Source organism: Echeneis naucrates, chromosome 10 (genome assembly GCF_900963305.1).
Source record: "Echeneis naucrates chromosome 10, fEcheNa1.1, whole genome shotgun sequence".
Taxonomy (NCBI): domain Eukaryota; kingdom Metazoa; phylum Chordata; class Actinopteri; order Carangiformes; family Echeneidae; genus Echeneis; species Echeneis naucrates.
Window position 1 is genome coordinate 8,820,147 of NC_042520.1, and position 12,416 is coordinate 8,832,562.

The 12,416-nt window shown below is 39.4% G+C and overlaps 1 protein-coding gene across 7 annotated transcripts in view; it reads right to left on the reverse strand.

Annotated features, from left to right (window-relative positions):
• The window catches only part of atp8a1 (ATPase phospholipid transporting 8A1), a 91,775-nt gene that overhangs the window by 37,699 nt on the left and 41,660 nt on the right, over positions 1 to 12,416 (reverse strand). For all 7 annotated transcript variants that reach the window (XM_029511771.1, XM_029511773.1, XM_029511769.1 and 4 more), the window contains 8 exons: positions 11,294 to 11,366; positions 8,038 to 8,143; positions 6,472 to 6,554; positions 5,041 to 5,090; positions 4,618 to 4,687; positions 3,927 to 4,011; positions 2,836 to 2,975; positions 1,226 to 1,364 (listed from right to left, as the gene is read on the reverse strand). In XM_029511771.1, the coding sequence (XP_029367631.1) occupies positions 1,226 to 1,364; positions 2,836 to 2,975; positions 3,927 to 4,011; positions 4,618 to 4,687; positions 5,041 to 5,090; positions 6,472 to 6,554; positions 8,038 to 8,143; positions 11,294 to 11,366 (746 nt within the window). The remainder of the gene's footprint in view (positions 1 to 1,225; positions 1,365 to 2,835; positions 2,976 to 3,926; positions 4,012 to 4,617; positions 4,688 to 5,040; positions 5,091 to 6,471; positions 6,555 to 8,037; positions 8,144 to 11,293; positions 11,367 to 12,416) is intronic.

The window sequence follows — 12,416 nt, forward strand, 5'->3', positions numbered from 1 at the left end:
CTGGCAGACCTGTTAAAATACTTCCAGTGAGTCGGTGCTTCTGCTGAGCCTCCTCACATCTGGGCACAGTGGGCACAAAGGGCTGATTCAGTCAGTCCACAGTGGTAGGTATAGCCACAGACGGAGGTACTTTTCATATCTATTTTTTTTTTTAACTCTGTCTTACCAAGTTGGCTGCATTTAAGGTTGGCCCGTTTGTGGTAATTAGCCACATCTAAGAGCAGTAATACCGGGGCCATTTATGGACGAGGAATATAAGCTGAACAGGCAGAGCGGAGTTAGTCATTCACCTTTCTGATAACATCTGTGGGGCTAAGGCCTCTAGAGAAGCCAGATATGTGAGAGGTGCCTGCTTGTGTACATATGCATGTTATTTACTTCATGTCAGTGCAGTGTGCTCATACATCATCTTGTATTCTGCGACGGATGCTTTTGCTAGATATTTATGACAGAAAACCATTCAGCTTGTCAGAAGCTTGTCTTGCTGGGTGAATAATAACCACAAGACTGGCTCATGTATTTGTAAGAAGCTTGAATACCTTTTCTCGCAGAACAGATTAGGTTCACCAGGGACGTTTCCTTTGGTTTAAGCCTAAGTGCTCATGTAGAAGTAAAGTACATAAGAAATTGTAGTGCAAATGACTAGAGATGATTTCAAAAAGGGGACGTGGTCATTTGTGCGGGAGAAATGGTTTGACAAAAACAACATTAATAATAATAATGATGTTATTATTATCAGTCATTTTGGAGCTTTTCCAATACTAGAGACCAAAGTGAGGATATCACACTACTTCATGTGTCTTGTGAGTTCCCCAACTTAATGGGAATGTAACACTAAATCACTGAATAACCCTTTTAAACCCTGAAGATGTTATCAATCACTGTGTTCACTGTGTGATTTTCTGCAGGCCCATCTGTCTGTTCCAGCGCAAGTTCATGGCTTTTTAGTATCAGCCTGCCATTTGACAGCTGGAAACACAACTGAGCTTCTAATGAGCTTTAAAATACTGTAGGTTTTATTAAACATGTGAAACGTTTTAGAGAGAACACAGATTCAAGCCTCCAAACTGAACACAAATGTGTGTATGTATAACATAGCATCTAAACTTTTGCACTTCCCTGTGCAAAGTGTACCATTGTTGGTATTACTGTTGTGAACGCACATCAGAGCAGGATCTGTTAAAGCTCGAAGATCAAAGACAGCCATTTTTCTATTCCTGCTTACCAATATTGATGGCAGTTTCTTGTTTGTCCCCGGTCAGGATCCAGATCTTGATGTCAGCCTTCATCAGAGTTTCTATGGTCTCAGGCACTTTATCCTGAAGCTTGTCCTCGATTGCTGTGGCCCCCAGAAGCTGCAGATTCTAAATCAGGAAAAAAAGTCAGTAAGTGGTGATCATAACAGAGGAAGGCCTTTACAACGTCATGTGTCAGACAAACATGTGAACCGGGATCATGTCATTCACTCAGTCATGCTTTTTCCCCTCATCAGCTGCTCTCGTTTATCACCCAGAAAAAGAAAAGAAGAAGAAGAAGGGGAAAAAAAAGGGGTTTTTGGATCTGTTACTGTGCCCCTGTGTGTGAATTTACAGATACAATCGCTCCCACACAAGAACACCCACAAAATACTGCTGGTGATTTCCCCCGGAAACTTGGTGGTTCGTTGGGGTTAGTTGTGGGCTCAAATTGGCCCGTCATGGCTCTAAAGATTTGACAAGACCCAGGGGTAGAGGGGAGACAGGAGCCAGCAGCAGAGGAAAAGCAGGACAAGTTTAAAGTTGTGACCTGAGTCCTGTTGCCTCTGCATCTGAAGTACAGCGCAGTAAACTGCACTTAGGGAGGAACATGACTGCATTTGATGAGTCCTCATTTGTCATTTTGGATGCAATTTGCTCTATTGTGTGTACTGTTGCTGAAGGCACTTTCTGATTATGATAGAAAAACAACTTCGATCAGCATTCCCCCCAAGGTTGGGTGGATTGGTAACGGCCCCATGGTGTTGATAAGTTAACAAGAATTGCAGTGTAGTATCTATATAGCATTGAGAAATTGTTAATTGCTACCACTGAAACGACATGGAGATGCTGGAACTGTGTTATGACAGGCCAAGCTGACCAGAGCGTGACTCGTGTCATTGGCTTTTTTCCTATTAATGTTCAGAGTGCATAATCCGGATATTATTTATTGTAAAATAAATGTTTTAAAAAATGTAATGTAAATGTAATAATCAGACTTGGGAATTTAGTTTGAGGCACTATGTGAATTGAATGTGGCACTATGTAATTTCAAATAAATGCATTTTTTCAATTTGATTGCAGCTCCATTGTGCCCTCATGTGGCCTTTGTGTGTACATTTTTAAACAGCAACAACACCCTGAGAGATGAGCCCCAAATCCTGGCACCAACAGTGTGCAACTCTGCCCATTAAGCATTTTCCTCTCCTGGAGCTTTTATGTTGATTTCATGATTGATTGCTTCCATTTGTTTTGGGCAGCCAAGAGCAGCCACGAAGAACATGCCAAGTGGTTGATTTACAACTGTAGCTTCCTGTGTTTGACTAGTTTTTCCATATAGACCCACCTCACAGACAAGCAAACCTACCTGCTGGTCAGACCTTGAATTTCTCACACAAATACGCACACATAATTGCACACACCTTTACAAGTTTCCAGGTGTCATTACACTAACCTTTAGTTTAATTTTATTTTACTGCAGAGGCACAGAAGGTTGTAAAATATACAGTTAAGGGTTTATGAAGAAAAAGCAACATGAAGTCGCATAAATACATTCCACAGTGAAATGTACTCCTACAGAATATATCACAATCAAACAAACCTTCTCTATCAGCTCGTAGCTCTCTTCAAGTTTGAGGGCTCTGTTCTGCAGGGAGGTGCAGGCTCTGTGGTGGAGCTCCAGCCACTGCTGATAGGACGACTCGCTGATGTCTGCCACCGCAAAACAAAGAGTTCGAAGGCCTGGACAAGGAAAACAGGATCAAAAGATTAAAAATTTTCAAATCATATTACTTCTTTTTTTTTTACAAGCCATTAGAGGCCAAACTATTCCTTAAGCTTTTCTAAATATATAAAAATCCAGGCCTTTTGAAATAACTGTTTGGGTGGCTGAATTAACGTAGCTAGATAATAGCTCTCTACTTTGTTATTTTGCAGTGAATGTGTACTTTACTGTCTTATGTACATTTATAAGCATGTTCTCCCTGTGCTTGTATGAGTTCCCTCCGGACTCCGGTTTCCTTCCACCATCCAAAGATATCATGCTTAGGTTGTTTGGTGACTTTAAATTGTCCGTAGGTCTGATTGTAAGTGTGAGTGGTTGTTTGTTTCTGTTTGTCTCTGTGTGTTGCCCCTCTGATAGATTGGCAACCTGTCTAGGGTGTACCCCGCCCTTTCCCAGCATGAGCTGGGATTGGCACCAGCCTCCTCGACCAAGAAACAGATATGGGGGATATAGGACAGATGAACGAATAAAGACTTACTTGTTGGCATTCTTCTAAAGAGACAGCTAAATGAAGCTTTGATTTTTCAATTTTAAATTACATCTTCAAATTGCAAGGACTGAAGATCTTCTCAAGCTGTCCTGGATGCTATTTTTAGCTCAAATCAAACATTCCCAATTACATCATTTTGCCAGTTCCACACAAGGGGGCAGTCTGAGCACTGAATTAAAAAGAGTCCGATTCAGTTTCAGGCTTTAGGTTAACATTCCTTTGTTTACCCATATTCGGATTAACAGTTTCAAATAATATAAACATTTGATAAAAAAAAAAACAAAAAACAAAACTCATATTGCAAATGATAATCAAGTGGTGAATATGATTAAAAAGATAGGATGGAGGTGCAGACATCTAAAGTGTCCTGGATTTTTTTTTTTTTTTGGCAGACAGGGGGCGATATTAGCCTGCTCACCTTCTGTGGCAAACTGTTCCAAGTGCTTCAACGTGATCTCTTTGTACCTCGAGCTGTCAGCCAGACGGTCATAGATTACTGTGTCCTGAAGGCAAACAAACATTCACTGGCTACTGACCAACAGAGGGAACAAAGGCAAACCTCCTGAAATTAGACTACTTGGCTAACAGGTGTGTCTGGTTCCAGCCCTTATGCGTTGCCCTTACTCCTGCAAAGTGTTCTATATTGTATCACATGAATGACGACGAGCATAGTGTAATAATATTAATAAGTTACTAAGCCTGACAAGGCTTACACACATACAGAGATTAATTAGAGCCCCGAAACAAAATGCCCCCCATCATAACAATTTCTCTGAAATAATATTTATTTTTTTAATGCACAAAGCTGTTTGCATCCAGCAGATATTTGCAGATATTTCTGGAAATCGGGGTAGTTGAGCGCTTTTTAGCTGGAGACTGTTTCCTGTGAAACATACTTTTTGTGTCTCCATTATTTGTTAAGATATCCATGTGTGAAATGTGTTGGTGTTTGTTTTTTTTTTTTTTGCTTTATGCAGTTACTCATTGAAAGATTTACTGACAAGAGAGCAAGAGGCAATAAGAGGACGAGAGCATTCTACACTTGTGTGTGTGTGGTGATGATGGTAATGGGCTGTCATTCGTTGCCATGGAGAGATATAGACACTCACAGCTCCTTTGCAGTAGAGACGGATCTTTCCAGATGGGGTGCGCATGATGACTGACATCCTTTTCCTCACACTTAGAGAGAAAAAGGCAATGGAAAGAGTCAGATAGAGAGAAAGAAGAAGGTGAGATAAGAGAGGAAGCAAGCGAGAGAAATCACATCACAAGGTGTTAAAGTCACCACAGCAAATTATCACATACTGTTTGAGCTAACATATGTCTGATGAAATTATATATCAGAGAGGTGGATAACAAGCTATCACACCTATGTAACACAATCAATTTGTCCAAATAATGAGGATTAAAGGCAGATCATGAACTCAGAGCACATGAATCTTTTTGAGGATTTGAAAGCAAAGCACCATTATTTACCAAGAACTATGGCCTGTATAGAAATCAGATTACTGAGAAAAATGTAAATGTTGTACCTTGTAAACTCCAACACATGAAGCAGTTCATACTTCTCCTCAGTTCCTAGCTAGAGCGAAAGAGAGACACAAGTTAATGTACTCCAGAACGAGAAACCTCAACCTTACCTTTTTTCTGAGACAACTTATCTTAAGTAGCATGAGCCAGCCCTGCTACCCTTCTCCAATCAGTCTTGATTGAACTTTAAATTTGTTTATCAGTTGCCTGCACTGAGCTGACCGAAGGAGAATAACAGAGCACAATTCAATTAACTTATTTGATTGTAGAGACCACCAGGTACAAGACAAAGTGATTAAATGGATGCTGTGAGCATCCAAAGGCTAATAAAGGTTAGGAAATTAGAAAAATGTCTTGCAGACAAGGTGTTCTCAGCAAAAAAAATAAAAAATAAAACAACTCTGGCCCTTCAGACTGTTCCTCTTTGAGTGAAATCATCAGGTTAGCCAATTAAGGGAATAACAGGATGAGTGACCTGAGCTTTGAAAAGGACACATACTGTATCAGCTCGAGATATAGTCAAAGTGAAAGTAATGTTTTCTATTTCTGTGGCCCATGTGAATAAAAAATAATGGGTTCTCTTAGTATGCATATTAGCTTGAGTTCAAGGTCTGTTTTGTAACATTGGAACATAATAAAAATGATGAATTGATTACCAAAGTTAGAGCATGGAAATGTACTGCATAATTTAGAAATACTTTAAGTTCAAAGAAAAAATAACTAAGTGGTCAAAAAAGTGAACTAACTTACTTTCTTGCCACCAGTTATATAAAGAAATTGTTACAACTTATCATATTCGTACTTAAGGCCACCTGGCTCTTTCCAAAGGCAACCAAAGTGTTTAATAAAAATAATAATAAAAAAAAGTTAGGGTTAGGCTTAGAGGCCTAGGCACTGCACTGAATATTGCCAAGAATCGATCCCTCTGCCTGCCGTCTGGAAATTGCTCCAAATCAAGAAATTTCTAGCCAAGCTAGACATTCCCTTCCCTGGTTTCTGGTCTAGCTTCCCACTTACAGTAGGGACTTTAGAGCAGCATCAATCTTATCATCCAGCACTCAGCAAGAAAACAGATACGAGTGTTTTACTATAATTGAAGTTTTTTATTCTCTGTCATTAAGGATAATGGCAAAGAATGAAACATTTCCACCCATTGGTGGATAACACTACTGGTTTAAGAGTGTAATATGTGGACATTGTGTCATACTCTCCACTTTTAAATATTTTATGTCTATTGCTGCATTTGTTTAATTCATAAATGACCTGTCTTTCATTTCATTTTCATTTCATTCTAGTCTCTAGGCAGTACTCAAGTAAATGTACTTCATTACTGTCCACCCCTGCCTGTTTACTACTTTTTTAAGTCATGGTGCCAACACTATCAGTACTATAGTTATTAATTACTTTCATTAAACTTGTCTCATCCAACTCACCATTTCCACAATGACGCTGTCAGGGGTTCTACCAGAGAACACAAAGCCAAGATTTCGCGCTGCTCTCACCAGAGCACCTTCATCTAGACAGAAAACAGAAAGCCAAATAACAATTATAACGATGCATACAGACACCAGTAAAAACACACATACTGATGACAGACACAGTGCTATCTGGAAACCTGACAGTTGATGATGATAAAAAAAACATTCCTATTAAAAACTGAGACTAGTTCATGTCAACACATTTTCTCAATGATGGTGGCAAACTCAAAACTGTGAACCAGGTAACTTATACTACAGCTTGCATGAGGATGCTACAGGGCTCACTTAAGCTCCATGAGACTCCGATTGTTCAGCACAGTCAGGCAAAAAAGTAATTTCTCTTAAGAAAAAGCAAAATGTAAGATGAAGAGCAACAGTTTTTTCTGTAGATTTGTATATGATAAGGTCATCAACAATGAAATTTATGAAAAGCCTAATCAGTACTTTTTTTTTTTTTTTTTTTTTAAATCAGTAAAATTTCTGCTTACTAACATTATTTATGTAATCAAAAATGTGAGGAAACATTAAGCCCTCTGATTTAATTGCCATATAATTTTTGTCCACTTATTGACAGACCTGTCAATTCGGCAATAGCTAAGTCTGCTTATAAGCTTATATTCGGATTATGGCTTGCACTTTTAAGAAATGTGACATTTTCAGCATTCATTAAGATGGTCCTTTATTTTAAACAACTTTACATACTGCTACAGGGACAACCACAGTGTCTGAATGGTAAAACCGGTAGGGACACCTCAAGTTGCAGTCACTCTTTGAAAACTAAAAAAGGATTTTCTCTCAGTCTCAGTAATTTTTCCTCCTCTACTTTGCTTTAATTTTCTTCACTGACAAGTGTTTCAGTCTATCACATTTAGCTATCAATATGATCACAGAGATGTTCACAGAATCTAAGAAAAACATACCATCATAGTTTTACGAAGTGATTCTGCAGCTCTCTCATGCACTGATGATTGTATAAATGCCTTATATAAATGAAATACTGGTGCCTGAAGGCTGAGATGGCCTGTTCCATTCATTAAGGCACCGAGGTCACTAGATGCAAGGTAAATGTCTCAAAAGAGGGAAATATCAAGGAAACAGCATCATACAAGCATCTGAAACAAGGGCTGGCTACAGCTGCAAGGACAGCACAAGCAATTTAAGACCTACAGCTCTAATCCAATTTATGCTGCCTAGCAGCCAGAACACTACCAGCTGTGGGAGTTTGGACTGCAGGTCAACTTTGAGTTTCATCTATCAGCAACGAAAGTCTTCTTTTTTTGACGCTTGTGCCACATGAATGCAATGTAATCTAGAGTTACAGTGTGTGTGCACATTTAAAAACATTTTTTTAGCATTAGTTAAACCTACACAAGTGTGGAGCTTAAAATTTTATATTGTGTGCTTTGAATGGATAATTCTTTACCAGTCTGTTTTATGGCTTTTGGCCATTAGATTAGATAGAGAGCATACTTTTATATCCAGAAGCTCAACAATAGCTGTATTCATGGAGGTGTGACTTACCTGGAGACGCAGCCTGGTAGGTGATTTTTCCATCTGTGTGCTCAGGGACTGCAGTGTGACAGATGGCCATCATGGTCATGAACTCCAGGATGACAGCAGCTGTAGGCTGCACCAAATGGAAAGGGCACTTTGACTTTTAATGTTCTTCAATAAAACATGTCACAACAAAGCCCAAGCAAAACACCCAGGGAAGCCTTGGTGATATTGAAGAAAGAGAGGAGGGACAGAAACTGTCCGTCTGTCCCAGAAACCGTTTGATGGGCTCTGATCAGCATTTAGGAATCACTTTGTAAGCACATATTTCAGAAACAGATATCACGTGTAAAATCAAATGACTCTCCCTTTATTTTAATATGAAGCTCGAGGATTTCATGCCCTTATGTAACAATTACCACAGTTCAACAATTTCAGGTTTGTGAACTTCAAATCAAGTCAATCAAATTTAGCCAGACTAAGAGAATGACTACTGTTAACAGTAACAGCCAGGAGTTTGTCATTGAAGTCCCCAGCTACTGACAGACATTATTCAAACATGTTCATGCGATGCAAAATTAATAGAGTTAATGAAAACAGCCTTTATACTGAGGGCATGTAACTTTAAAGAAGGGGGAACATATGACTAACTAGCCATGGGGTTCACTTGGACAGGTATCTCCTGAGGCCCCTGTCGGAGGTTGCAGGACCAGCATCTCCTAGTCAGGAACTGCAGCTGAGGCCAACAAATCAACAGCCTGCAGAGCTGCAACTGGCCTGAATCATACAAAAATAGTATGAACTGTTATCCAGATGGCAATGGTTAACAACAATAAGGTCAATAGTAAACTAAGCTCATATTCCTCGTTAACCAACATTTAAATAAAGACAAAGATGTGACATGTAGGTTTAACTAATGCTACGCTAATTGCTCATTACTCTACTCCTCTTACAAAAAGCTGCACAAACGCAGCCGGTGTTGTTAAATTTACTCCTGTTGACCACAGACACTCGATGAGAGATCCCAAATAGGGAACAAAAGAGAAAATGAATGAAACTGGTGGGGAGAATCAAAGAGCCTCTTTTAAATGAGAATACAGAGTCTATTAGAGTGCAGATGGCTGCGAGAGCCTCCTCTGCCCCCCAGCCTCCTGGTAATCTGGCCTGGGTTGGCAGGTATCCTCTGAAGGACATGTCTGTCACTGTGTGCGTGTCTGTCTGTCTGCCTGTCTGTCTGTGTCTGTACTCTCAAGTTTCCCTTGCATTTCAGACTGTAGGTTGGGAGAGAAAGAAACTCCTTGTCTCTTCCAGTGGCAATTTGTTAAACTTGGTAAAAGGGTTATGTCTTTTTGACATTTGACATTGTATATAAAAATGGCAATAACCTCTGTGGTCGTGAAGCTGTGAATTGGCAGCCCTGCCACTGACATCTTGACAGTGACTGAATCCATTCCTTATTTGAAAAAAGACAAACATGTGGGTCTTGTACCTGAGACTTTTGGATGAGTCAGTTTGATAATGACAAGCATATGCTCTTGTTGGCAAAGTTAACACAGCTGGTCATTTTTCAAAGGCTAAGGTTAAGATTAAAAGATTAATTTACAGGCTGATTTGGTGGCTCTTGGTTGCCCAGTGTTTTACTTGAACACTTCTGTGGGTGCTTTCCCTCTTTCCTTCATGCTAAAGAGGGCATAAGTGTGCATTATCCAGGATGACGGTGTGGGCAAAGAGATGTTATGAACTCTGTTCTGATGGCAAAATTAAATGTGACAACTAATGCTGTGCTTCTAGCTATCACCCCCACTGACCCCTGTGTAATCAGTGTCACAGAAACAGTGACGGACACTCATCACTTCAGATGTGGCCAGTGTGGAAAGAGTGGAAGGGTCATGAAACCCTAAGTGAGTGAATTTGCAAACAAACACCCACAAAGGCTTCTGAAACGCTGCAGGCAGAGAACATGTCCAGTGACTCAAGAGAACATGAACAAACCCAGAGGGGATGTTTATTTTTGTCAGCACTCTTAATTCCCTTCTTCTCTAGAATGCCATCCCCCTCAACACTGTATCAACAGTACTCCTACAAAAAGCCCACAGCCACATAAAAAACTGTTGTTAATGATAAGGATTAGTAATGTTTAAGTAAGAAGCACACTGACAGCCTTAAAGGCAAAGTGTTAGAACTATGAAAACATAAGGTGTTAAATGAAATGTAGCATCCACAGTATGGTAGTAGTATAGCCTACTGCTGTTGCTTTTGTAGACTTATAATAGTTAATCAGGTTCAGAGCTGCTGGTGGGTAAATGGTGTTACCTTTGCAAGATAGTCAGGCTAACTGTTTCCACATGTTTCTGGTCGGCTGGTAACTTCTGATACGAAGTTTCGAAAAAGACATGAGGGTGGTGTCACTCTTTTCACAAACCTCTTGCCAAGAAAGCCAATAAGCATATTTCTCTAAAGGCTTAGCAATTTCTTATCACCATTACCACTGTATTTCATATAAACAATGACTCACACAAAGTCTGCAATATTAAATTATCTACCATCAACAAAGGATTAGCAGAAATACATCCCAGCACTAATCATAAGCAGAATCATTACCGGAGATGTCGAGAGACTGTGGTTTCTCAACAGTGGTTGGCCATGCAACATAATTAGCAGTGGGTGCAGGCCTATCAATATGAAACTTCAAGAGATCCTAGACAAACTCAATGTGTGGAGAGAGACTGCTGTCATAACAAAGCAAACATCACAGTGGGATTACTACTTTCCCCTTCACATGATCAGATCTGACATTCTGCCTCCCCCACATTTCTGAAGCTGAGTGACTCAACTAGTCAATCAATCAGTTTTCGCTAATTTCATTACTACAGCTGGCCTTTAATGCTCCCACTGAAGTCCTGTGACACACACCAAATGTATGTTTGACTTTATATTCTCATACAGAGATACAATTGTAATTACCGTACCACGACTGAGTTCACCGAGGAGGACAAATAATATAGTTCTCACCTTTCAGAATAAGTCGATTGTTTGTTTGCCTTCCTCTCTTGAGACAATTGTCAACCCTTCAGAATAGTTTTAATCAAGCTGATAATAAGGAGTGTATTTGTCACCATGATCCAGACAAAGTGACAAAAATCTCCTTTTATTTTACAGACACTGATTAAAATAGCAGGGCATTATGCAACCATGCACAATTAGATTCTAAATCCTTCTTAATTTTGTCCTAAACAGCAGTGATCACTGCAAGAGAACAGCAGGGAACCCTGACATTACTTACGTGATTACTTTGGAGGTTTTCCAGTAAGCTTGGGTCATTAAATCCGGCCTCCTCTGATGAGTGTGTGCTGTGCCTGGAAAGGAGAGACAGAGAAGTCAAAACAACAGAACACACTGGAACACTTGATAGTACCATTGAAAGCACAGACAGCCGATTGCAATGTGTTGTTGTGACATTAGACCAGAAAAATATGGAACAAATAATTTGCATCCTAATCAAAGCACATATTCTGAAAACAGCAGTGCTAACAACAAGAGTTTGAATAAAAATACAACTTTGTGGCCGTTTCAAGCACAAAACAATACTAAGGACATCAAATGTGTCTCCTCGGTCCAGCAGCAAATACAATGTAGCTTGAAGCCTACATAGACGATATAGCTTTTAATGACTTGTCTACCAAATTGCAGCCTGGCAGCTTTCTTTGAATTATTTCAACAACATGAGGATTTATCAGGGCGGCAGCTAAAAATGGACTAATAGGTCTTAATTGATCAAATAAAAATGAAAATACAAATAATTCAGATGCCACTGTGATGCATTACAGCAAAACTCTATCTGGTTTATTTACTATCACCTGAGGCAAAAAGCAAGAAATGAAAGCTTAAAAAATCTAAATAAGAAAAAAAAAAAAACAAACAAAACTTTCTACCAAGGACCAACTAGTGAATTAACTGACACACTGACAATCTACTTTGCACTAGACCACAACACCACAACAAAAACCTCAAACACAAAATTAACAGAGAAATACAGTGAGCCAACAGTGTTGACATTTGTCAAGAAAAGTATGAACTGCATTGCAGACAGATTGCAAATGCTACCCCCTTGAGCTTTGATAGTATGATGTACAGTGTGACTGTTTGGGATTCTGTCCATGCTTACAGAGGTAGATTATTTTTAGAGAGTGATGTCCTGAAACATGGCATTATTATTTCATGCTGAACAAAAGAATCCACACTCATTCATTTATAGATCATATTCAGTTGTTTCCATAAATCTTAAATGGTGCTCCCCTTGCTTTTGAAATTAAACAATGCAAGATGAAGTGCTTACAATGAGGCAGAAGGCAGGTAGAGTTTCAAGACCACATTACTCATACAGTAATCTCAGACAAACCCTAATA